Source organism: Bos indicus x Bos taurus, chromosome 5 (genome assembly GCF_003369695.1).
Source record: "Bos indicus x Bos taurus breed Angus x Brahman F1 hybrid chromosome 5, Bos_hybrid_MaternalHap_v2.0, whole genome shotgun sequence".
NCBI lineage: Eukaryota > Metazoa > Chordata > Mammalia > Artiodactyla > Bovidae > Bos > Bos indicus x Bos taurus.
This window is the reverse complement of record NC_040080.1, coordinates 84,680,348-84,706,787: the sequence shown is the minus strand read 5'-3', so window position 1 is coordinate 84,706,787 and position 26,440 is coordinate 84,680,348. Positions and strand designations below refer to the sequence as shown.

The window sequence follows — 26,440 nt, the reverse complement described above, 5'->3', positions numbered from 1 at the left end:
TGCTGTGATTCATGGGGCTCGCAAAGAGTCGGACATGACTGAGCAACTGAACTGAACTGAACTAATGGCTATTTTTGTGTGTACTAGGTATGTGTCTCAATCTTATGGTATTGGATGGAGGTATCACTTCATGGGAAATAGATGGGGAAACAGTGGAAACAATGTCAGACTTTATTTTTTTGGGCTCCAAAATCACTGCAGATGGTGACTGCAGCCATGGAATTAAAAGACGCTTACTCCTTGGAAGAAAAGTTATGACCAAGTTAGATAACATATTGAAAAGCAGAGACATTACTTTGCCAACAAAGGTCTGTCTATTCAAGGCTATGATTTTTCCAGTGGTCATGTATGGATGTGAGAGTTAGACTATGAAGAAAGCCTAGTGCCGAAGAATTGATGCTTTTGAACTGTGGTGTTCAAGAAGACTCTTGAGAGTCCCTTGGACTGCAAGGAGATCCAACCAGTCCATTCTGAAGGTGATTAGCCCTGGGATTTCTTTGGAAGGACTGATGCTAATTCTGAAACTCCAGTACTTTGGCCACCTCATGTGAAGAGTTGACTCATTGGAAAAGATTCTGATGCTGGGAGGGATTGGGGGCAGGAGGAGAAGGGGACGACAGAGGATGAGATGGCTAGATGGCATCACTGACTTGATGGACGTGAGTCTGAGTGAACTCTGGGAGTTGGTGATGGACAGGGAGGCCTGGTGTGCTGCGATTCATGGGGTCGCAAAGAGTCAGACACGACTGAGCAACTGAACTGAACTGATACATATAGATATACGTATCTAATCTGGTATGTGTTTAATTTTCTTATGAATGTATATATATGTTTCAGGACAGATTTTAATACATAGTAATCTCATTAGCAGTTTAAAGTATCTACTTACCCACTTTCTTCAACAGTGATTTGAAAATTTGCCAATCCAGTAGGCAAAAAATAACACTTTGTTGGTAAGATTGAATACTTTCTCATATACGTATTGGCCATTCATATGTCTTCTTTTGTAAATAGCTTATTTAGGTAATTCCCTGGTGGCTCAGACAGTAAAGAGTCTGCCTGCAATGCGGGAGACCTGGGTTCATTCCCTGAGTCAGGAAGATCCCCTGAAGGATATGGCAACCCACTCCAGTATTCTTGCCTGGAAAAACCCATGGACAGAGAGGAGCCAGGTAGGCTACAGTACATGGGGTTGCAAAGAGCAGGACATGACTGAGTGACTTCAGTTCTTATTTAGTTAATTGATTAATTAAGTTCTTTTGGCTATGCTACACCTTCGCTGCTGCCCTTGCTTTTGTCTAAGTGTGGTGAATGGGGGCTACTCTCTAGTTGCGGTGCAGGGGCTACTCTCTAATTGTGGTGCATGGGCTTCTCATTGCAGTGACTTCTCTTACTGCGGAGCACAGGCTCTAGGGCATGCTGGCTTCAGTAGTTGCAGCTCTCGGCCTCTAGAGCACAGGCTCTGTAGTTGTGGCACACAGGCTTAGCTGCCCAGCAGCTTGTAAGATCTCCTGGATCAGGGGTTGAACCTGTGTCTTCTGCATTGACAGATGGATTCTTTAGCACTGAGCCACCAGGGAAGCCCAACAATGTATTTAGATACATTGTTTATTTTTGTACATTTTCTTACTGATTTAAGTGAACTCCATTTAATAAGAATATTAATTTCATATCATCTATAGTTTTCATTTGCTTTGAAGTCTTTATGGTGATTTTTGCTGTGCTAATTTTTTTTAATTGATATGCAGTCAAATCAATAATTTCTGTCTCTAAAGAGTGAAACTATACAGTCTCACTTTAACGACATAGTGAAGAGAGAATATATTTTCTTTCACCAAAGAAAAGAGAAAACCAATTAGAAAATTCCAGGAAAAGAAAATTTTAAATTGTGTTTATGAGAAATTTCTGGTCTACTATATAAAATAGAAAATATGGCATGATTTTGAGTAGTTTGGGTGAAGTATGAAAAATTGTATGTGTTCTTGATTCTACCTAACATTCGTCTTTGGATGTTGACAAGTTTGTGACAATAGACAGTACAATTTTTGACTCTGCAATGAATACTAGTACATAGGCATTAATGCAAATACAGTTGATGAATTTACTATTGATCTTTTAATTGGAGATCTGAAAAGAGGACAGTGGTATATCTGTATTTAACCTTCTATCTTAATCTGTCTCATAATACTCAATAAATAGTCCACCTGCAATTCAGGAGACCTGGCTTTGATCCCTGGGTTGGGAAGATCCCCTGGAGAAGAGAAAGGCAGCCCACTCCAGTATTCTGGCCTGGAGAATTCCATGGACTGCATAGTCCATGGGGTCGCAAAGAGTCGGACATAATTGAGCGACTTTCACTTTCATTTCACTTCATACTCAATGAATGATTTTTTTGTTCTGATTAATAATGAAAAGAAATGGCCTTCTTGAACTCAGATCTAGGTATACTTATCTAGTGTAATAGCTGGGAGGTAAAGCTGGAGGTCCCTGTGCCAGTTACCTGAAGCCAATTCTTTTCTCATGTATTTGTAACATCAGTTGTAGGACCAAATCTCTGAGGTTGGCTTCTGGGCCTTGTATTCTGATCTGCTTGTGATTCCCACAGCAAGAGCACACTACTCTGATTGCTGTAGTTTTGTAAGAGTTTCTATGTCATAGTTCAGGTCTCTGTTCTTCCTGTTCAGATTTTTTTTTTTTTGGTTATGTTTGCAACTTCATTCTGTGGTATAAACTTTTAAAATCAATTTAATAAGTTTTATGAAAAAAATGCTATTTGGATTTGTATTGGAATTACACCATATTTATAGATTGTTATATGTTACCATTCTCCTGATACTCATTTTTTAAAATCCAGGGATATGACTTATCTTTCCATTTTCTTTCATATCTTCTTTATAACTATTTCCATAATGGGTGTACACATATTTTGTTAGATTTTCCCCTAGGAACCTTTTGGGCTGTGTGTGCTCTTACTCAAATGGGATCTTTATTTTTCCATTATATTTTCTATTTGTAAAAGACTTAAATTGCTATAATGGACTCTGTTTGCTATCAAAAGTAACTTCTTTTTATAGTATTTAACTTGCTTTATCTTTTGTCTCTGTAAAAAAGTTGGATTCTTTGGTTGCAACTCAGTATAATAAGAAAATTTTCAAGATACATTCAAAGTTCACTTAACTCTCTTTTCTTAATCTGCCATACATTGATATGCACTGACATTTCAATGATCTTTTCGAAGATGAATGTTGAGGGACTGTTGTAATGTATTTTAATTCTTTGGCATTAAGACTCTTCTCTCTTTAGCCTTATGATGTCTTTATTAAACTTCCCAAATGCTCTTTAGGACTTTGATCAATCACATAAAATCATTTTTCAAAATACTCATTTAAAAAGGATAATCGACTTTCTGCAGTTTATTATGAAGTGAGAGGAAATAGAATTCACCTTATTTGTAACTTGTCTTGTTATTTTCTATAGTTTGGTGAAACATATACCTTTTTAAAAAGTCCACGCAAAATATTATTTTGGTGTCCTTATTGTCATGGAGTTTATATTATCTCCATTACTTAATAAATCTTTTTTCCCTTGATGGTGTGTGTACTTAAATTCCATTGAGCTTGGCAAGGAGTCATATTTTTATGGTTGAAACCATATATTAGTATATTTCATAGCAGTTGAATGAAAGTCATTCAGATTTTGCCTCTTCGTTTTAATGATGTTTACCCATTGAGCATTTTGAAAAAGGAGATGATTGACCTGCTGCCATTTTTTCTTCGTATCTTAACTTTTGATTAATTTAAGACTCTAGAGGGTTCAGGATGGGGAACACATGTATACCTGTGGCGGATTCATTTTGATATTTGGCAAAACTAATACATTATGTAAAGTTTAAAAATAAAATAAAATTAAAAAAAAAAAGACTCTAGGTGTTATAAAAATTGTGTTTGATTATTATTGAGGATGCTAACTGCACCAGAGAACACATGAATCACTGAATATTTTTAGCTTCAACCCATTTAATTTCCCTAAAAGAATAAGAACCCTAAATAGCACCAAAAAGAGAGATGTAGGTTCTGAGGAAACAATTTACTTTGGAGATACTTAAACTATACATTTTGAAGCACTGAACACTATGTTTAAGATATTTTTTGCTACTATGATATCTGAAAAATGACTGTCATTTCTAAAATTTACTGTTCTTTGATTAGTGATTTGTACATTTTTAATATATTTGCTAGTAAGTTGATGGCATCTCTGATTTCATGAATAGTTTCTAAATATCTTTTTGCCATTTTATACCAGCCTTGTCATTTTTCTTGTTTATTTGTAAGAATTTTTATATGGTAAGGATATCAACTCACTGTCAGTTATATATGCAGGGGAGTTCCCAGGTTAATGATTGCTTTTAATTAAAAAAATTTTTTAAATCATTTCAAACCTGCAGAAGGGTTTACAAAGACAGTACAAAGAACTCCCACATCTTCTTTTACCAGATTTCTAATTGGTAACATTTTTGGCCCATTTTCTCCATCATCCTCTATCTCATTTCAATATGCCTTTTACCGGCAATATACTCCATCACCCTTAAATACTCTACTGTATTTAAGGGACAGTAGAGACAAGGGGACTCTCCCTGTATAACCAACATACTTCTTCTAATTAAGATGTCAAAACTGACAGTGTAATATCATCCAATCTCAGACCTCACTTAAATTTCACCAACTATCTAAATAATGTTTCCTTTTCCTTCTTAGACCATGACTCCATTCTAGAACACATATTGCATTTGGTTGTCATATCTTATAATTTCCCTCAATTTGAGCAGTTACAGTCTTTCCCTGTTTTCGGTATCCTTTATGGTCTCAGTATAGGCATTTTATTCCATGTTATCACCCACCACCTGGGTTCATCTGACGTTTCCTCATCACTCAAGCTATGTGTTCTTAGGAATATCACAGAAATGATGCTGATCACCTCTGGACATAAACTGTGTCAATTGTCCTTCTGTTGATGATATCAACCTTGATCACCTGGTCACACTGATGATCTGCCAGGTTCTACACTACTTTTCCCTTTGTTTTTCATTAGTATTTTATTGGGAGATAATTCAATTTTATTCCAATATCCTATTCCTCATCAGAGCTTCATCCACCTGCCTTAACATCCATTAACTGTTCCCATCTGTATAAGATATGATTGATACCAAGTGACATGAATAAAATGGAAAATCGAGTTCATTCTAACTCAAATTCATTTTTTGTATTGTCAAAAATTTAAAGAATATGTGTTGTATAAAAATATATTTCTTTTTTTTAAATTTTATTTTATTTTTAAACTTTACATAATTGTATTAGTTTTGCCAAATATCAAAATGAATCCGCCACAGGTATACATGTGTTGGTAATTCAAACTTTTGTATCTCATACCTCCTTTTAAGTGTAGATCACCATTCACCATGCAGGGCATCTGTATATTAATTGTTCCTTCAGCTCAGTTGGTAAAGAATCCGCCTGCAATGCAGGAGACCCTGGTTCGATTCCTGGATCGGGAAGATCCACTGAAGAAGGGACAGGCTACCCACTCCAGTATTCTTGGGCTTCCTTGTGGCTCAGCTGGTAAAAAATCCACCCGCAGTGCAAGAGACCTGGGTTCGATCCTGGGTTGGGAACATCCCCTGGAGGAGGAAAAGGCTACCCACTCCAGTATTCTGGTATGGAGAATTCCATGGACTGTATAGGCCGTGGGGTCACAAAGAGTCAGACATGACTGAATGACTCACTTTCACTGTATTTTTCCTTAATGAAAGGTATTAATTTATACTGAATGAAATTCAGAGAAAATAGTATTTTATTTCCATAAAGGTGCTTTGCCTAACTTTTCTACTGTTTTCCTAATAGCTTTATATACAGGATTGCATTTATTGAACTAAAAAGACCTTTGTAAGAACAAGATCTGAGTGTATATAAGATACATTTTCAGGCAAATTTTGATGGAAATAAGTTTCTATGACATCTAGTTATTGGGTTTTCATTGTTTGACATTTCTAATAGGTTAAAAATGCATGTCAGAATTCAAGGTCTATTGCAGGAGTTTTATTCAATCACATTAAGAAAAGATGTGTTTATTATTAAGTTCTCCATTTCTAACTAGACTTGATAATGTAAAGTTGTTTTTTAGTCACTAAGTCATTTTTGAGTGTTTTGCAACCCCATGGATGGTAGCCCACCAAGCTCCTCTGTCCATGGGATTTCCCAGGCAAGAATAGTGAAGTGGGTTGCCATTTCCTTCTCCAGGGGATATCCTGACCAGGGACTGAACCTACATGTCTTGCTTGGCAGGTGGATTCTTTTATTGCTGAGCCACGTGGGAAGCCCAGTGTGGAGTAATAGGACAGTATAAAATGTCTGGCCATATAAAATAAAGATTTGGCAGAAATATAAAAATTCTAGACATGAAAAAGGAAGCCCTACAGTTATAGCAATTCATCATCCAAGGAAGTATAGATTCAGGAAAATGATGAAATGGGAACTTCTTTGAGGACCTGGACTTTGTCTGTTTTTCCCCAGTATTCTCTGTGCCTACTATGGTGCTGCTGTAAAGATGGCTGGTAGATGTTTGAGGAATGACTGAATGAGATGTGCAGAGCATCTGCTTATATCTGGTTGTGTGGTAGCTGGATGTTTTCTTAGATTCATTGAAATGTTTTCTCTGTATTATAAGGCTTAACACTTTATTAGGTTTTTACCTGGTGTCATATTGTCCTCTAAGCACTTTACATGGATGAATCTCATTAAATGTGCATCACAGTCTTGGAGGTAGATACCATTCTTAATATATTTTCCAGATAAGGAAATGGAGCCTTGAGAGGTTAAGTCTCAAGTCCAAGGTTATAATAAGTGGCAGAATCAACATTTGAACCAAGCTGCCAGGCATCAGAGCCCATTCTTCTATAACCGCTATCTTTACAGCTTCTTTCTCTGTTTGTTTTAGAGCAGCACCATGGCCTTTCTACTTCCTTAAAACCCAAGAATTCTATTTTTTTAAATTGCTGGATAGTTGCTTTACAATGTTGTGCTGATTTCTGCTACACAACAATTCTAATCAGCCATAGCTCTCTCTCTCTATATATATCTTCTGCCTCTTTAGCCCCCTCCCATCCCATCCCTCTAGGTCATCACAGAGCACCAGACTGGGCTCTCTGTGTTATGTAGCACCTTCCCAGTAGCTATCAGTTTTATGCATGGTAGTGTATACAAGTCAATGCTCCTTTGACAGGGTTAATACTCTTGCTTTCTATTGCTTTTGAAGACAGCAATCATGTATTTTTCTTCCATTGAACTTTTTGTTATAGTAAGAATTTTTATCCAGAAATTTTCTCCCTTAAAATTTATTTATTTCACCAGCATCATCATGGCTTGTTGAAGTTGATATAGTATTAAAAAAGTTGTTGTGGTCTGCATGATTGGGAAAACATTTTGTCTTTTCATTTTTTAAATCGCCTCTCCATAAAAGCTTGGGCTAAAAATTAAAACTAAGATTCCTACCTTTTTGGCCTTTCCGTAATAGAACTGGGGCCAGATTGGATATATTTTCTATAGTTAGGGGGAGTCCGGTGCCCATTTCAATTGGGAACACTTAAAGTAATAGGCTCACTGAGAGCAAGATGTCACCTCAGTGGGTGACCCATGAATCCTGTTGCCTTCTTCCTTGGTTCTTATTTATTCCGAACAATAGAGGAGACAAGATGACCCATGAAACATGTCAGAAAACAGATACTGCGGTGTTGACAGCTTACTCTCCCATGTGACTAATTCCTTTCTTTCAGATACAGCCTGCCTAGAACTTCTAGCCATCTTACACGCATCAGTGCTTCCCCTTTATTGTGTGCCCGTAGTTTCAGAACGTGTTACATACAGAGCCGCCGGAAATTCCTACATGGGCCAACCTCTGTTGGCCTAAAGAGCTCCTATCGATTTTTTAGAACCTTAGCAAAGCAAAATGTTAACTTAAGAGGAAAATTTGAAATGGGATAAAATACTTCCTGGAATCAAAGGGCATTGAGGGTCTGTGGGAGTCACTTAGTCACTCCGGATGGATGTATTCCTAAAAGCATCATGAATCATTGTTTTAGGTGAAGGTGAAGAGGAAAAGTTACCACCTTGAGAATATAATTTTCATCCAAAAATATTATTTATTTATACTTTGAGATAGTACTATTGCATGCACACCTTATTTCACTTGAAAAGCCACTTAAGTATCTGGAAAGTGAAGAGACCATTGCTTTATTCTCTTGATATTATACATGAACACACACAGATAAATCCCAATTCATACAAAACTATAATGATGTTTAATTTATTTACATAAACATATATGGATTTTAAGAGATCACCAAGTTCTTTCCTTCACGCGGAGCTGATTTAAGTCATTCTCACAGGTTAAACTACATTCAGAACAGATGTTTAACTGTGCGATGTTTTGTCATTTTTTTCACAGAAAACCTTGACTTAAGAAATCAAATTCAGAAGTTAAAAAATGATGCATAATGGACTTTTTAAAGTAAAATTAAGTTCATAGTGTCTTATATACTAAAGGATCAAGTAACTAATGATTCCTCAATGAGTGTATTATTCCCTTCCTGACTATGCTCTACTTTTCTAAGTGTATATATTTTTAGATCCTTTCAACTCAAAGTGGATGTTGTGAGAATTTGATGTATAAAATGTAATTTCTATATTTTTTCAACCCTGCTTGACCTAAATCCAGTCCCTTATGATTATACAGTGGAAGTGAGAAATAGATTTAAGGGACTAGATCTGATAGACAGAGTGCCTGATGAACAATGGACAGAGGTTTGTGACATGTACAGGAGACAGGGATCAAGACCATCCCCAGGAAAAAGAAATGCAAAAAAACAAAATGGCTGTCTAAGGAGGCCTTACAAATAGCTGTGAAAAGAAGAGAAGCCAAAAGCAAAGGAGAAAAGGAAAGGTATACCCATTTGAATGCAGAGTTCCAAAGAAGAGCAAGGAGAGATAAGAAAGCCTTCTTCAGTGATCACTTCAAGAAATAGAGGAAAACAATAGAATGGGAAAGACTAGAGATCTCCTCAAGAAAATTAGAGATACCAAGGGAACATTTCATGCAAAGATGGGCTCAATAAAAGACAGAAATGGTATGGACCTAACAGAAGCAGAAGATATTGAGGTGGCAAGAATACACAGAAGAACTGTACAAAAAGGATCTTCATGACCCAGATAATCACGATGGTGTGACCACTCACCTAGAGCCAGACATCCTGGAATGTGAAGTCAAGTGGGCTTTAGGAAGCATCACTATGAACAAAGCTAGTGGAGGTGATGGAATTCCAGTTGAGCTATTTCAAATCCTGAAAGATGGTGCTGTGAAAGTGCTACACTCAATATGTAAGCAAATCTGGAAAACTTAGCAGTGGCCACAGGACTGGAAAAGGTCCATTTTCATTCCAATCCCAAAGAAAGGCAATGCTCAAAAATGCTCAAAGTACCACACAATTGGACTCATCTCACACGCTAGTAAAGTAATGCTCAAAATTCTTCAAGTCAGGCTTCAGCAATATATGAACCATGAACTTCCAGATGTTCAAGCTGGTTTTAGAAAAGGCAGAGGAACCAGAGATCAAATTGCCAATATCCTCTGGATTATCAAAAAAGCAAGAGAGTTCCATAAAAACATCTATTTCTGCTTTATTGACTATGCCAAAGCCTTTGACTGTTTCTATCACAATGAACTGTGGAAAATTCTTAAAGGGATGGGAATACCAGACCACCTGACCTGCCTCTTGAGAAACCTGTACACAGGTCAAGAAGCAACAGTTAGAACTGGACATGGAACAACAGACTGGTTCCAAATAGGAAAAGGAGTACGCAAAGGCTGTCTATTGTCACTTTGCTTATTTAACTTATATGCAGACTACATTATGAGAAACACTGGGCTGGAAGAAGCACAAGCTGGAATCAAGATTGCTGGGAGAAATATCAATAACCTCAGATATGCAAATGACACCACCCTTATGGCAGAAAGTGAAGAGGAACTAAAAAGCCTCTTGATGAACGTGAAAAAGGAGAGTGAAAAAGTTGGCTTAAATCTCAGCATTCAGAAAACTAAGATCATGGCATCTGGTCCCATCTACTGCTGCTGCTGCTGCTAAGTCACTTCAGTCATGTCCGACTCTGTGTGACCCCATAGATGGCAGCCCACCAGGCTCTCCCATCCCTGGGATTCTCCAGGCAAGAACACTGGAGTGGGTTGCCATTTCCTTTTCCAATGCATGAAAGTGAAAAGTGAAAGTGAAGTCGCTCAGTAGTGTCCAACCCTCAGTGACCCCATGGACTGCAGCCTACCAGGCTCCTTCATCCATGGGATTTTCCAGGCAAGAGCACTGGAGTGGGGTGCTATTGCCTTCTCTGTCTAGGCCCATCACTTCATGGCAAATAGATGGAGAAATAGTGGACACAGTGGCTAACTTTATTTTTCTGGGCTCCAAAATCACTGCAGATGGTGATTGCAGCCTTGAATTTAAAAGACCCTTGTTCCCTGGAAGAAAAGCTATGATCAACCTAGATGCATATATAAAAAGCAGAGACATTACTTTGCCAACAAAGATCCATCTAGTCAAAGCTATGGTTTTTCCTGTAGTCATGTATGGATGTGAGAGTTGGACTATAAAGAAAGCTGAGCACCGAGGAATTGATGCTTTTGAACTCTGGTATTGGAGAAGACTCTTGAGAGTCCCTTGGACTGCAAGGAGATCCAACCAGTCCATCCTAAAGATCAGTCCTGGGTGTTCATTGGAAGGACTGATGTTGAAGCTGAAACTCCAATACTTCGGCCACCTGATGTGAAGAGCTGACTAATTTGAAAAGACCCTGATGCTGGGAAAGATTGAGGGCAGGAGGAGAAGGGGACGACAGAGGATGAGATGGTTGGATGGCATCACCAACTCGATGGACATGAGTTTGGGTAAACTCCAGTAGTTGGTGATGGACAGGGAGGCCTGCCATGCTGTGATTCATGGGATCGCAAATAGTCAGACAAGACTGAGCAACTAAACTGAACTGAATCTGACCATTAACACTCATCACAGATGGTTTCTCAGATCTAGGGATAATATACTCCAGTTTGTTTCTACAGAAGTAGAATTATGTATACTCAGTTGAAAATGAAATTCATGTTTTATATAGGTCTTTTAAAATATTTCTTCAATAGCATCCTTGAATTCAAATGAAGTGATATCTCAATTAATAAATCCCTTGGAACCAAATGTATTTCATTACTTAATGTTAAATACACAAAGCTATTAAATACACACTTGTGTACATGTGCACACACACAGACACACCCCTCCTCCAAGTCTTTCTAAAGAACTAGTGGCTTATATTTAAACGACCAAATCTTTAAATTTTCTTGTCCAACATGTTGATCCGAGTTGTAATAAAAGTGTGACCATTTCTGATATTAGAGCAATGTTATATATTATAAAGGGATAGAGAGTTGGAAAGGGGCTTCCCTGGTGGCTCAGCAGTAAAGAATCTGCCTGCAGTGCTGGAAATGCTGGAGACATGGGTTCTATCCCTGGGTCAGGAAAGTCACTTGGAGGAGGGCATGGCAACCTATCCAGTATTCTTGACTGGAGAATCCGCATGGACAGAGAAGCTGGGCTGGCTATGATCCATAGAGTTGTAGAGAGTTGGACAAGGCTAAAGTGACTGAGCAAGCACATACAGTGAATTGGAAAGGTCTTAGAAAGAAGGAAAGGGTGACCCTTTCTCAATCTACCATACTTCAGTATAAGCTCTCTTGGTGAGTTAGTAAAGGTTTATACTTGTAACTGGGCTTCCCAGGTGGCACTAGTGGTAAAGAACCCACTTGTCAATGCAGGAGACACAAGAGATGTGGGGTTCAATTCCTGGGTTGGGAAGATCTCCTGGAGGAGGGCATGGCAACCCACTCTAGTATTCTTACCTGGAGAATATCATGGACTGAGGAGCCTGGTGAGCTACAGTCAATGGGATTGCAGAGTTGGACACAACTGAAGTGATTTAGCATGCACACACATATTTCTAACTTCCCTTCTAATATCATTAACATCTCTATCTTGGAGCAAGGACTAGAAGCAGAAAAGCTTTGGAGATGCCATCAGGAGTGGAATGGAATGAATCCAGTCTCCAAACAGATGCCTTGAGTTTTCAGCAAGTGGGGATTTTATTGACATGTCCCATACTCATAGGTCATAAATATAAGTTGGAAATCACTGAAAAGATCTTTTTCTTGTATGAATGTCTAAGTAATGCTCCCTAGTTTTTTAAAAGAACAATTATATTCTTTTAGAATTGCAGTCACCTTTGCTATAATCCACTGAACCTGATATATATGAGCCTGTTTTTAAATTGGAGAAGGCAATTATCTGTATGTTTCCATCAGTCCATGTTTCTACTCATGTGCCAACTTTGCAGTTTTAACTACTGTTGTTTTATAATAATTTACATATGGTAGTGTAAACCCTCCAGGTTTTTTGTATCACTAGATTATATTTGCTAATGTTTGTTTCAGTTCAGTTCAGTCCCTCAGTTGTGTCTGACCCCATGGACTGCAGCACGCCAGGCTTCCCTGTCCATCACAAACTCCCAGAGCTTGCTCAAACTCATGTCCATCAAGTTGGTGATGTGATCCAACCATCTCATCCTCTGTTGTCCCCTTCTCTTCCCCCTCAATCTTTCCCAGAATCAGGGTCTTTTCTAATGAGTCAGTTCTTTGCATCAGGTGGCCACAGTATTGGAGCTCTAGCTTCAGCATCAGTCCTTTCAATGAATATTCAGGACTGATTTCCCTTAGGATTGACTAGTTTGATCTCCTTGCAGTTCAAGGGACTTTCAAGAGTCTTCTCCAACACCACAGTTCAAAAGCATCAATTAAAAACATCAAGTAAAGTTTGTTTAGGCTTCTTATATATTCTTATGAAATAAATTGATTTGTAGTTTCCCTTTGTTGTAATGTCTTTGTCTAGTTTTTGCCTCATAAAATGTGCTAGGATGTGTTCCCTTTTTGGTAATCTCTGGAAGAATTTGTGAAAGATTGCTGTTCTTCATCCTTAAAGTATTCAAAATAATTCAGATCTATCCATCTGAGACTGGAGTAATGTTTGTGGGATGATTTTAGTTATAATTCTCCTTCTTTTTAGGTTTAATGTTCATAACCCTGACAAAGGCCAGCATGCCAACTGCATTTTAAATTGTGTTTCCACTCAGGGCATTACTTCACTATTTTGCACTATTACTTTTGCACAATTGCAAAAGTAGTATTCTTTTGCACTATTTTGCACTATTGCTTGTACCCTCTCTATTGGCTATTTCCACAAGCATATAAATACACCACAATATTTATAGTCTCAGTAGCAAGCCAAAGCTAGAGCAGCAAGCCAAACCTATTCAACTACTGCTCCTTTGTTTCGCTTTGGTTTCTCTAGTTCTCTCTCCTCTCATTCTTTATTGAACCCACTCTAATGAGGCTCTGACTTTCTGCTTCACTGAAAATGTACTTGTCAAGGTTCCTACTGATGTCCTTGTTGAAAAATATATTCTTCACTTCGGAGTCCTTAATCTATTGCAATTTGATTATTCTGTCCTTTCAAACTCTTTTCTTGAGCTCCCACTTTTCTGGTTTTACTTCCTAACTCCTTCCTCTTCACATCTCTGACATCTGGATGTAGATCTATATTCTAAGGCTTGATGTCCAGACTTCTTCCCCATATTCATTTAATTCCTAAGTGAATTAAATGAATTCTCATTCTAAGGGCTTTAAGTCCCATCTCTATGTAATAGTGGATTCTTAATTTTCTCTTGTTTTGACCTTTGCCCTTGAGCTCCAGACTTGTATATGGAACAGCCCACCTGCGTCTTCACTTGGATAAGTTGGAATATCAAGCTGTGCCATGTCAGAATTCAAACTTGTTATCTTCTTGCTTAAACTTACTCTTCATTCAGTGTTCCCCATCCCAGTAAATAGTAGCTTCTTTTTTCTAGTTGTTCAGGCTAAAAACTTGAAACCGTTTCTTGATTTCTCTCATACTGCACATTTAATCCTAAGAAAATCTCTTCTCCATTTTCACCACCTTCCCTGGTCCAATGTACCCTTGACTTAACCCATGTGGCCTCCCACCATCCACATAGTTTATTCTAGACACTGCAGCCAAACTGATTATATTAAAATCAATTTTAAAAACCTCTCCAGAAATCAAACTTATATTGTAAAACAATCATCAATTAAAAATAAATATATTTAAAAAAACCCTCTTAAAAAAATAAAAAACCTCTTATTGTTTTCTATCTATGCTGCTGCTGCTGCTAAGTCACTTCAGTTGTGTCCGACTCTGTGCGACCCCATAGACAGCAGCCCACCAGGCTCCCCGGTCCCTGGGACTCTCCAGGCAAGAACACTGGAGTGGGTTGCCATTTCCTTCTCCAATGCATGAAAATGAAAAGTGAAAGGGAAGTCGCTCAGTCGTGTCCGACTGTTCGCGACCCCATGGACTGCAGCCTACCAGGCTCCTCCATCCGTGGAATTTTCCAGGCAAGAGTACTGGAGTGGGGTGCCATTGCCTTCTCCATTCTATCTATGCTAGGCAAACTTATTTATTAGACACTAAGGCCCTAAATGGTCTGCCTCTCTGAGATCTATGCCTTTTTGATCTAATTTTGTATTATTTTGACTCTACCTCTTTCCCCTCTAGCCACACAGGCGTCAGTGACATTCCTTGATTTGCCAGGCAGGCTCCTGCCTCCGGGTCACCATTCTTCTTCTGGGTTTCACTAGATGTCACTTTTTCAATGAGGCTTTGCTTGAACATCCTGTTTAAAATATCATCTTACCATAGTCCTTATCCTCTTCTACTTTAATTTTCTTCATAGATTTTTTATCACCATGCAGCCTACTTATTTGGTATATTTTGTTAATTTAATTTGTTTTAATATAAATGTAATGAGGACTAGTATTTTTTTTTCTTGATAAGCTTCCCTTTATTTATTCATTATTTTCACTTGATTTTTTAAATTGAAAGATATTAGCTTTACAGAATTTTGTGGTTTTCTGTCATACATCAACAAGAATCAGCCATAGGTACACCCATGCCCCTCCCTCCCGAACCTCCCTTCCATCTCCCTTCCCATCTCAACCTTCTAGATGGTCACAGAGCCCCTGTTTAAGTTCCTGGAGTCATACAGCAAATTTCCATTGTCTAACTATTTACATATGGTATTGTAAATTTTCGTGTTACTCTCTGCATACATCTCATCCTTTATCTCTTTGGTTTACTTGTGTTTCCCCAGGACCTAAAACAGAGCGTAGGACAAATAGGCATTCAGAAAATATTTGTTGGATGAATAAATGAGTTAGTGGTGAATGAATATAACAAATCCCTTTGAAATGTGTATGCTACTTGAATCAGCAATTTTATTTGTAATAACTGTGCAGGTTTACAAAGAAACATGTACTGAAATATTTTTTATTAAGAGTGAAAAGCTGGAAACCATAATTGGAAATTGGATATTAAATAGATCATGGCACAGCTATACTATGAAATACCATGGTTTTATTAAAGAGGATGTGACTTTATTGACTTGGAAAGATGTTCACAGTGTGATTAAAAGACAAAGACTACAAAAGATACACACAAAAATATTAATATTGGTCATCTCTTGCCAGCAAGACCATTAGAGATCTTAATTTTCTTTGTGTTTTATGTATCTTCCGAGTTTTTGTATAATTATAAACAATTATTTTATATCATAAAAGTTGTATACATATATAGAATCAGGTTTTCAAATCTTTTACAAGTAACCATATTCTCAGCTTGGAGTCTATGAATGGACCTCGTGGGATTGTGAACCCTTTGTAAAATCTGTAAGCCAAATTTTTGACACACTTGCATGTGTACATTTTTGATCATCAAAGGAGTCCATATCTCCCAGTTGATCTTCCTCAGCCTTGCAACAGTGTGTTCCTGAGTTCATTCTTGATAAAGTGGGGAAGACTCATCTTTTTTGAGTTTGCCCCTTCTTTGAACCCTTTTTCTCCAGGATTTCACTAATTTCCACCAGCTTGGTCTCACTCACAACTAAGTGAATGGAGGTTTTGAGAGGGCCCAGCATTCAGTCATTACCCCTTATCCAGCAACTGTTCAACTCCTTGATTTTTGTAGACACCTGTGCTGTGAACTGAGTACCCACTTATTATCAGTGCTTTATCATATCTATTCTTTCTCTATTCTTGTATAAGACCTTTCGCAAAGTGATTCTTTCAAAATACACATGATGCCACAAAATTCTCCTCCCCTCCAGAATTATAGCTCAAAGTGTTGTTCCCTAGCATTTTTTTTGTGTCATGCTCCTCTCATCATTAGTAGTAACAAATTACCCCCATTTCATGCATGGCCATTTTCTCTTTTATTTTATTGTAAACTCAGTTCTGTGGGGTACTAATATGGTGAGGTTTTTATTCAAGCCATCATGTTTGATGCCAGGGCTTCAATCATGAATCAATTCCATTTGCTACAGCACTTTCCCTGGTGATATAATTTTGGCTTCTAGCTATATTATTCATGAAGTAGCTTTGTTACCCTCACGGATCTAGCTACATTGCTCTTCTTGCAGCAGGACTTTTATAGTAGTAGTATTTTTAGTTTTGAAATGGCTAAACTTAATTTTCAGCTAATAATGTGTTTATTATTGAGACTCTTCAAGCCTCAGTGTTATTTGGCCTTATTCATTGGCATATTTTCAGTGTCCATAGTAAATATTTGCTGAAATAAATGAATGAATAAATCTTAGTTTAAAAACTATCTTCCCTTTGTGTTTCAATATAAGGAAGGTCTTTATTTTATAAAAATGAAATGATTGGCCTTAGGAAGTGATGAATTATTGATTACTGGGTCAATTCAAACAAATTGAATGACCCAAATGGGAATATCATAGATGAAATTCAGATACCTTTATTTGGCTAGATTCTCATCAAAATTTTCTATCTGATATTCATATTTAAGTTAACTTCAGCCCTGAAAATTTGCTGATGTTTAGATAACATGCATAAATATGTCATAGGAAATATAAATCATAATCATGACATATATGGAGTGCTTTTTCAGAAACTGTGTAAGTTAAATACTTATACCTTATTTCATTTTCAAAATGACCATATAAAACCACAACTTTTATGACCCCTGTTTGATAGGGAAGGAAACTGAGGGTTGGAGATTTTTTACTTGTCCAATTGTGAACTATGGAGACAGGATTTAGACTCTGAAGTCTTTGCTGGATTATACTGCCTTGCGGATGACCAAACACCATTAAAAACTAACAAAAATAGCATCAACATGATTCTAATGAAGGATGTCAAAAGGTACACATTTTACTCCCAACTCTTCCATTTCACTCAGTACTTGAGGGAATCATTGGGAGAGGTGAGGTGAAACCGCCTTTTTCGTTCTGATAAATGAACACAGCTGCCTAATTTAAAATAATTTTGGCTCTACCACTGGACTTCATGTATCATTTTTACTGGTTATACTATTTAAGTTAAATTTGGATGATGTTGTTGGTTGGTCTCTAAGTTGCGTCCAACTATTTTGCAACCCGGTTGACTGTAGCCCACTGGCCTCCTCTCTCCATGGGATTTTCCAGGCAAGAATACTGGAGTAGGTTGCCATTTCCTACTCCAGGGGATCTTCCTAACACAGGGATCGAACACACATCTCCTGCTTTGCAGGCAGATTCTTTACCACTGAGCCACCGGGGAAGTCCTTAGAGACCCCCATAATACCAGTACTGTCAACTCAGTTTCTATGAGAGTGGATTCATCTTCTGTTTTTTATCTGCAACATATACCTTGTGATTTCTGCATTTTTTTCAACTAAAAATTGTATGCTTTCAAGCTGAATTTTATGTTAGAGAATTTTGTCCCAATAAAAATATTTTAAAAATATATTCAAATTGCTTGCTATTTACAGAATTGGTTATAAAAGGCTAGACTTTATAAATGATGCCTAATTGGGACTATTGATAGAAAATAAAAATAGTTATCATTTATTGAGTTCTTTGTTTTTGACGCCACACTTGATATGGATTATGCCACTGAATTTTACAGATGAGGGAACTGAGGTGGTGAGTGGTCAGGTCATGGGTAGTAGTGAGAGGTGGATCTGGGTTTTCAGTTCCAAATCCTGTGCACATCAGTCCTTTGCAATTGTACCATTCATGAACCACACTAATAATATAGTTGACACTAGAAGTGCTTGTGGCTTTTCTTCAGGTAACTAATTTATAACTGAGTTGTAGCTTAATGTATTGAGATGATCTGATCATTTTTCTATTTAGGTGTTAATTTAAGGTGGCAAAAAAATTCTCATTTCATGTTGTGTGTAACCTCTTTGTCAGTTGAGACATGACCTTATTTTTATCCTTTGATCTTGAGTTATGAAGGAGATTCTTAAAATGAATGATGTCCTGCCACTGTTGCCTATTTCTCCATAGCCTAATCTTAGTTTATATTTCTGCCATTGCAAAGGATATTTGATTAACAAGGGCATAAATTATTATAAAGGGTGAACTTTATTTCTGATTTTAGTTACCTCTCCAAATTATGAATGACAAATCAGGGAGACATGGTATGTTGAAATGTGACAAATTATCTTCTTAGAATTTAAAATGTGATTTTAATGTAAGGCAGTAAATGCTCATTAAATGTAAGAGGGAAAATAAAGCACAATACAAAGAAAGTTAAATATCATACATAATTCTAGCACTCAGTTGCTATTAAAAATGTTAATACATTTTATTCCAATTATGTATTTTCCCCATGCCACAGTTATAATGTACTAGTAGAAGTTCTTGCTTGTAAGGTGAGTTTGGAGGTGGCGGGTAGGGAGGGCAGTTTACAGAACTGATGGGAAGCTGAGGTGCCAGAATTTGGAGCAGGCAATAAGCAAAGGTGCCCTGGCAGGCCAGCAAACAGGAAGCAAGGTGCAGTGACCTTAATGTAGCGACTGGGATGCTGTGTCCCACTGCAGTGCAGGAGTCTCTCCTCCCTCTCTTCCTCGCTGTGCTTCATCCAGACTCCCACTCCCAAGGAAGAGTGTCAGATTGCTAGGATGTGTCATAGGACTGTCCCTGGCTGTACCACAAGGAGGAAGAGGGAGGATTTGACCTTTACTTTTTTTTAAATTGATTTAATTGGAGGCTAATTACTTTTTGAAATGAAAAACATAACCAATGTGTTTTGTGTGTGCTGAGTAGTGTTCTGAGTGATTTCTTAAACTGACTCATCCCAGTCCTCATGGAAATCCTTTGAGACAAGTGCAGTTAGTATCCTTGTTTTCTAGCTGAGTAACTAGATGAGGCACAGAGAGATGGAATAGCTTACTGTTGCCAGGAGGGCTACCAGGATGTGAATTGGAGGTCAGGCTTTAGGATTTGCGTGTTTAACCACACTGATCTGCTGAGGTGGTGGGAGTTGGGAGTAGGGCTTCCCACTTAGATGCCGCCGAATGGAGGATAGGTGCAGTTTTGCAAATCAATAATATTTATTAAATACTCACCACATGCCAGACACACATCTGTTTCATATCATTTTTCATATATTTTTATCTTCACTATATTTTTTTGTGTGTATTACATATCTATTTCATTAAAACCTTGAGTGTATGATGCAGATAAAAATGTAAGTTTTGGTAAAATATTTAATTTCTTAAGGGTTGTTCTTGTTTGTGGAGCATAGTGTCAGCCTCTGCTATTAAGGATAATTTTAGTGTCTCAAGTTTAGGAATTCAATACAGGTGCCAGTAGTTTCTAGAGGAGGAGACCAGACCAACAGCAGTGGTAGAGTTCTTGCCTCTATGTGTAAAAGAACAGAAGGTATATAACAACAGGGCCATGTGTTTGCTGATGTTATTTTCTTTTAAACTGCAAACACCTATCTATCATTATAGAATTCACCAGTCGAGTTGATTAAATAATGAATACTTGTTTCCAAATAACAAGATAGAAAGGACTCTCTGGTTTCTTCTGTATCAAAAACCAAACAAGTTGGTGTTTTATTTATCTTTAATAATTTCTACACATATTTTATATACTTGAATACTTAATTTTTTATCTTAACATAGAATTTTACTATATATGTGTGTAAGCAAGTATTACATTACAGAAGAAGGAGAAACTTCAGGGTTATAAAAATATTTGAGAGATTCTTCACATCCTTTCCCCCCAATTGTACTCCCCTGAGGTAACTACTGTTAACATTTTGGCATATATCTTCCTTGATTTTTTTTTCCCTCCATATACACACAGTTTTGTCAAGCTAAATGAGATCCTATAGAGCTTTTATTAATATAATTAATAATTAACTATGGCCTTGTTCATGTCAGAATTTTGTTCTTTCAGAGGGTGGTATAATGTTCCAGAATATGGATGGATTCCCCTATGAGTGTATGTTGTGGTTGCTCAGTCATCCAGTCATGTCCGACTCTTTGCAACCAATGGATAGTTGGTATTTTATCGGGTTTTTAGTGACAGGCTCTCACTTTTTTTCTTCTCTACTCTCACCAGCCTTTGGTTTCCTTTGCTAGTTCTTCCTCAAAATGTTAATGTGTCATTCAGTTCAGTACAGTTCAGTCGCTCAGTCGTGTCCGACTCTTTGTGACCCCATGAACCGCAGCATGCCAGGCCTCCCTGTCCATCACCAACTCCCGGAGTTTACTCATACTCATGTCCATCCACCGACATCCACCGACTGATGCCATCCAGCCTTCTCATCCTCTGTCGTCCCCTTCTCCTCATTCACCTGTTATAATTCCCTAGGTAATCCCAGTGCCTTCATGGCTTTCAATATAGTTTATATGTCTATGACTCCCAATTCCTGTCTCCATATGAACCTGTCTTCATCTCAGACTTGTGGATCTAGCTGTCCTCCCTGCATGTCCTCTTGAATGTCCATTAGGCACTTTAAACATAACATGCATATGTTTAAAAGTTGATTCAGTTATCCTGTTCTTAATTTGAGAATGCCTTGATTTCTTTTTATTTCTGAAAGATAATTTTGTTGGGTATATAATTCTAGGCTAATAGTTTTTTCTTTCTTCACATGAATAATACTTTGCCACTTCCTTCTGGCTTTCATTGTTTATTTTAGGGAATTCATGACCATTCTAATTTTTTTTTCTATACATAATTGTCAATTTTTTTTCTCACTACTTTCGATGTTTTTTTCTTTATGTTTAGTTTTCAGAAGTTTAGTTACGATCAGTATTTCTTTGAGTTTATCTGTTTGGGGTTTGCACAGGTTCTTGAATCGGTGAGTTTATATCTCTTACCAAATGTGGAGAGTTTTCAGCCATCATTTCTTTAAGTACTTTTCAATTTCACCTTCTTTCTCCTCTTCCATGAACTCCAATTATAAAAATGTTAGAGCTTTTGTTTTAGTCTCCCAGGTCTCTGAGACTGATCTTTTCTTTTTAGTCTATTTTCTCTCTACTGTTCAGATTGGATAATTTTTGTTCTATCTTCTAATTACCTGATTCTTTTTTGATCCCCTCCATTTTTGCTGTTTAGCCCATCTCTTGAGCTTTTTATTTCAGTTATTGTATTTTTTCAGTTTTAAAATTTTCTTGGTTCTTCTTTATTTGGTGCTTCTATTTCTTTGCTGAGGCTTCTTCTTCTTCTTTTTTCATTTGTTGCAAGTGTATTGAAATGTTTGTAGTTGCTCTTTTTTTTATCAATGCTTATTTAAAATATTTGTCAATTATTTTAACATCTCTATCATCTTGTGGTGTTGATATCTATTGATTGTCTTTTCTCATTATATTTGAGATCTTTCTGAATCTTGGTATGACATTGATTTTTGATTGAAGCCTGGATATTTCTGTATCATATTTCCAAACTTGGATTGAAACCTGGTTATTTTTGTATAATGTTCTGAGACTTGGATCTCATTTAAGCTCCATATTTTATCAGGTTTTCTCTGACACTGCTCTGGCAGAGGCTGAGTGGGTGTCATCTTGTTACTTCCAGGTGGAATTAGAAATCCAGGTTCCCTACTTGCCTTCAGTTGACAGTTGAGGCAGTACTTTTATTATTTCTGGATGGGAAAGTGGAATCTCCACCTCTCCCCAGGGTCTCTACCAGACACAGTGGTAAGGATGCTGTCATTACTGCTGGGTGATGATGAAAATTCTGACTCCCACTAGGCCTCCTCTGAGAGGGCAGTATACTTTGTTACTAGGGATGGAACATGGTCTCCACTGATGCCATGGTTCATCTCATTAACCTTGGCTGATAGGGTTTAAATTCTTGGTTCTCTCTCCTTGGCTTTTGCTGACACCACTCTGGCAGAGGTGTTGCTCACATGATTCCTACCTCAAAAGACTGGAAATCTATCACTTAGCCTTTGCTGACATGTTTAGGGATAGAGTCATAGCTTTTCCTGTGATGCTTGGCTGGAATAGAGTGGTTGTTCTCTAAAAATGTTTCTCTTTACGGGCTTCTCCTTTTTTTGGTATTTTAGCTAACACAAGTAGGCTTTTGGGAGGAATTGTTTTGTCCACATCCATTGCTATTTTCAAGTTACTGATTTCTTCAGTTCCAAGACTGAGATATATGAGGCAAAAAGAATACCCAGTACACTGACCACTCTTTTGTTACTTGGGCCCTGAGTTCCCTAATTTTTTTTTTTCCATCTCTCAGATTCTTCTTATTGCGTGTTTTATGATATACTGTTTAGTTGTACTTACTGGGAGGAATAGGAAAAGTATGTCTATCCCATCTTTCTGGAGACAGTAGTCATGTCCATCTTTTTTGAACTTTGTTTTCAGTGGGCCCCATGTAATTCTTCTCTGCAGGTACCTGGAACTGGAAAGCAGTGGCCATCGGAATGAAGTCAGACTTCACTACCGCTCCGGCAGCCACCACCCTCACACAGAAGTGTTTCCTTACATTTTGGCTGATGATAAGTGGCACAAGCTCTCCTTAGCCATCAGTGCCTCCCACTTGATTTTACATATCGACTGTAATAAGTAAGTGAAGTGTTCTCAGTTCAGGAAACGGAAGAGTCTAAGAAGTAACGGTTAATACATATCACTTATCTGATGTTTTTTTTATTGTAGAATATATGAAAGAGTTGTGGAAAAGCCTTCCACGGACTTGCCCCTGGGCACTTCATTTTGGCTGGGACAGAGAAATAATGCACATGGATATTTTAAGGTATATTTTGACTAATATAAAATGTAAATACAAATGCTTTCTAATGAGCTTCTAATGAGTTTTGCTTTTTATGGTGTAAGCAAAATAAATAGATTTATGTAGTGTTTTTCCTACTGGTGTCTATTTCTGTTTTATTTTTTTAACACTGATGTTTTATTTAGCTGGTCAACTCTATTCTCTTTTATTATTTTTTTTCTTAATGAATTTGAGCTTTAGATATGACAGAGGTGATTAGTCTCTCAAGGCTCAATCAGGGCAGTTAACATACTCTTGAAATTAGGCATTCAAAATAATAAAAATCTAAAATGTTAATATACAAATAAACTCTCCACTTTTGAAATATAACCTTTGATGATGCTTTCATAAGGGTGTTAATAATAGAGGTTTAAAACTTTTCAATATTCATTACTCATAATCTCCTTGTACTTCTGAAAATGAGAAAGGAATACATATAATAATATATGCACAAATCTATCAAGGCTAGAAAGCAGTTATAATTGATATCTTTTTCTTATTGTCTATTTAGAGATATACTCTGTATAACTGCATCACAGGATCTAATGGATATCCCATTTAACTCTGTATTTTAAGGATGAGGAAATAAGGTCCAGAAAATTGCTTGACTACCAGCTCATAGCTCATTTTCCTCCAGTGATTCTGACACTACCTATCATACAAAAATTAATTTTTAGAAGGTGATAAGTGATGTGTTTAACTTATGGATTTCTAGTTAGAGAAGGTACAAGTAGCTTGAAAGTTGTGTTCTAAGAAAGATTTGTAAACCTTGAAAGGTGTTTTATTTACTTTATTAAAGAATATATTTTTTTTTTTTGCTGACAACGCAAGAGACTTTACTGAGAAGAGGTGCCCTGGCAGAGAGCATGAGCGTAAGGGAATCCAGGAGAAGTGCTGTGCCACATGGCTCACAGTTTGGGTTTTATGGTGAAGGGATTAGTTTTTTGGTTGTCTCTGGCCAATCATTCTGACTCAGGGTCTTTCTTGGTGGCACATGCGTTACTCAACCAAGGTGGATTCCAGTGAGGAGGTGGGACCTGTGGTGTCTCCTTTTGACCTTTCCTGACTTCTATGGTAGTCCAGTGTTAAGAACCCATCTTCCAGTGCAGGGGGCGTAGGGTTCCATCCCTGGTCATGGAACTGAGATCCCATGCTCTGTAGGGCAACTAAGCCCGAGCACCCCAACTAGAGAGAAGCCCATATGCAGCAACCAAGACCTGAAGCAGCAAAGTAAATAAATAATTTTTTTAAATGTGTTTTTAAAACTTAATTAGACTGTTATCTGGTAACCAGGTGCTTTGACTATGTTATTTCATTGAACCTTAGTCTTGTTGCAGGGCCTTTTAAAAAAAATCTCTTTTACACATGCATAAACCTGTTCAGAGAGGTTAAGTAACTTGTCCAAAGTCAGTCATGGGGATTTGATCCTGTGTTTGCAAATCTTGAAAAATCAGTACTCTGCCCACGTGGTGTGCTAGGTCACTCAGTCATGTCCGACTCTTTGCAACCCTCTGGACTGTGTGTGGCCCACCAGCCTCCTCTGTCCAAGGGATTCTCCAGGCAAGAATACTGGAGTCGGTTGCCATTTCCTTCTCCACTTTTTCCACATATAAAGGAGAGCAAATTTGTGCTCCAGGTATCAAGTTTCTCTTCTGTTTAATCATGGCAGTCTTTCCCCTGGAGCCCGATGTGGCCTCAGAAACCTTCTCACACATCAGTTATGTGTACTTCTCTAGAGTTGGGCATTGCACCAACCATAGAACTGTACATGGAAGCCTTGCTTTCATTTTGATGCTTTCAGATGATAGGAGATTGTTATATACAGGTTGCTTCTCTAATCCAAACCCCAAACAAACAACAGATACAGCAATTGCCATGCAGTATACTTAAATACTGACATTCTTTTTGTACCACGCTATTAATCTGATTAAATATGTAGAAGATATATAGGCCAGGATTTGACTGGTAAATCTTTGTAGGTACATCAAAATTGTCTTAATAACATATTGGTACTCTGGTCTTGGTCACCTCTGTCATTAAACATTCTGTTTGCATTTTTCAAAGGGAGAAAGTGAAATATTAATTAAAATATATAAAGATGATGAAGGAAGAAAATGGAGTGATGAATGAAAGGGACATATAGAGTATCTGATGAGGTCTCTACCTTTTGGCTATTGCTTTGAGAGTCTTGTGAACTGGAAGCTAATTATATCTTCATGAGGAAGGATGAATGTAAATTTCACATATAAACATGTGATGTGAACTTCTGTGTAAAATATGTCATTTCAAGTTGGCATTTTAAAAAATTTCATGCTAACCTTTCTGTATTCCCAAAGACTCATTACTCAGTCTTGCTGTAGCTGTTTAATAAATGTCTTATCCTTTTTAAATTGAAGAATTCACTTTAAAAGATCTAACTGAGAAATGAGAAATACTCAAATAAGCATTGTTCTTATGACTTAGTTGTTCTCTTTTCTTCTTGATGATTGTAGTTAACTTATATTTGTCAAAACTAATACAATTATGTAAAGTTTAAAAATAAAATAAAATTAAAAAAAAAAAAAAATTGCTTTCAGTTTTACTGTTGCTGAAACCTGAAGTGATTTTCAGGTTGATTTTTAAAGGTCATTTTCAAGTATTTCTTCAGGCTAACTAAAAATAGCTTCCCCAAATAAATGACTATTGCCTCTTAATTATATCTTGACATTTAATCTTAAGGGTTTAAAAATATTATCAATAAGAAAGTACATGGGCAATCATCTATTTTGCCTGATGTTTTTCTTTCCCTTTGGTTTGAAGTCAAAGCCATGTATTCAAAATATTTTTTTCAGGGACTTGGGTGAGTCTATCCTATAATGTTTCCCTTCATGAACTTGACTATTGAACATAATTTGGGTAGATGAAAGTAATACATCTTTTTAAAAATTTTTCACACGCAGGGTATAATGCAAGATGTGCAATTACTTGTCATGCCCCAAGGATTTATTGCTCAGTGCCCAGATCTTAATCGCAGTAAGTCCATTAGTTCTCTCACTATGTAATGAAAAGTGTGCTTCTTGCTTAATTTTGTCCAAAATGTCAGTTTGCAATTGGAGTTCTCATGTATTAGTTGTCAGCATAGACTTAACCAGATTGAACTCCTTATA

The 26,440-nt window shown here is 37.2% G+C and overlaps 1 protein-coding gene across 3 annotated transcripts in view; it reads left to right on the top strand.

The window, feature by feature from the left end:
* NELL2 (neural EGFL like 2) overlaps positions 1-26,440 on the top strand; it is a 462,863-nt gene that overhangs the window by 150,936 nt on the left and 285,487 nt on the right. For all 3 annotated transcript variants that reach the window (XM_027542640.1, XM_027542641.1, XM_027542642.1), the window contains exons 5-7: positions 22,919-23,092; positions 23,183-23,279; positions 26,234-26,306. In XM_027542640.1, the coding sequence (XP_027398441.1) occupies positions 22,919-23,092; positions 23,183-23,279; positions 26,234-26,306 (344 nt within the window). The remainder of the gene's footprint in view (positions 1-22,918; positions 23,093-23,182; positions 23,280-26,233; positions 26,307-26,440) is intronic.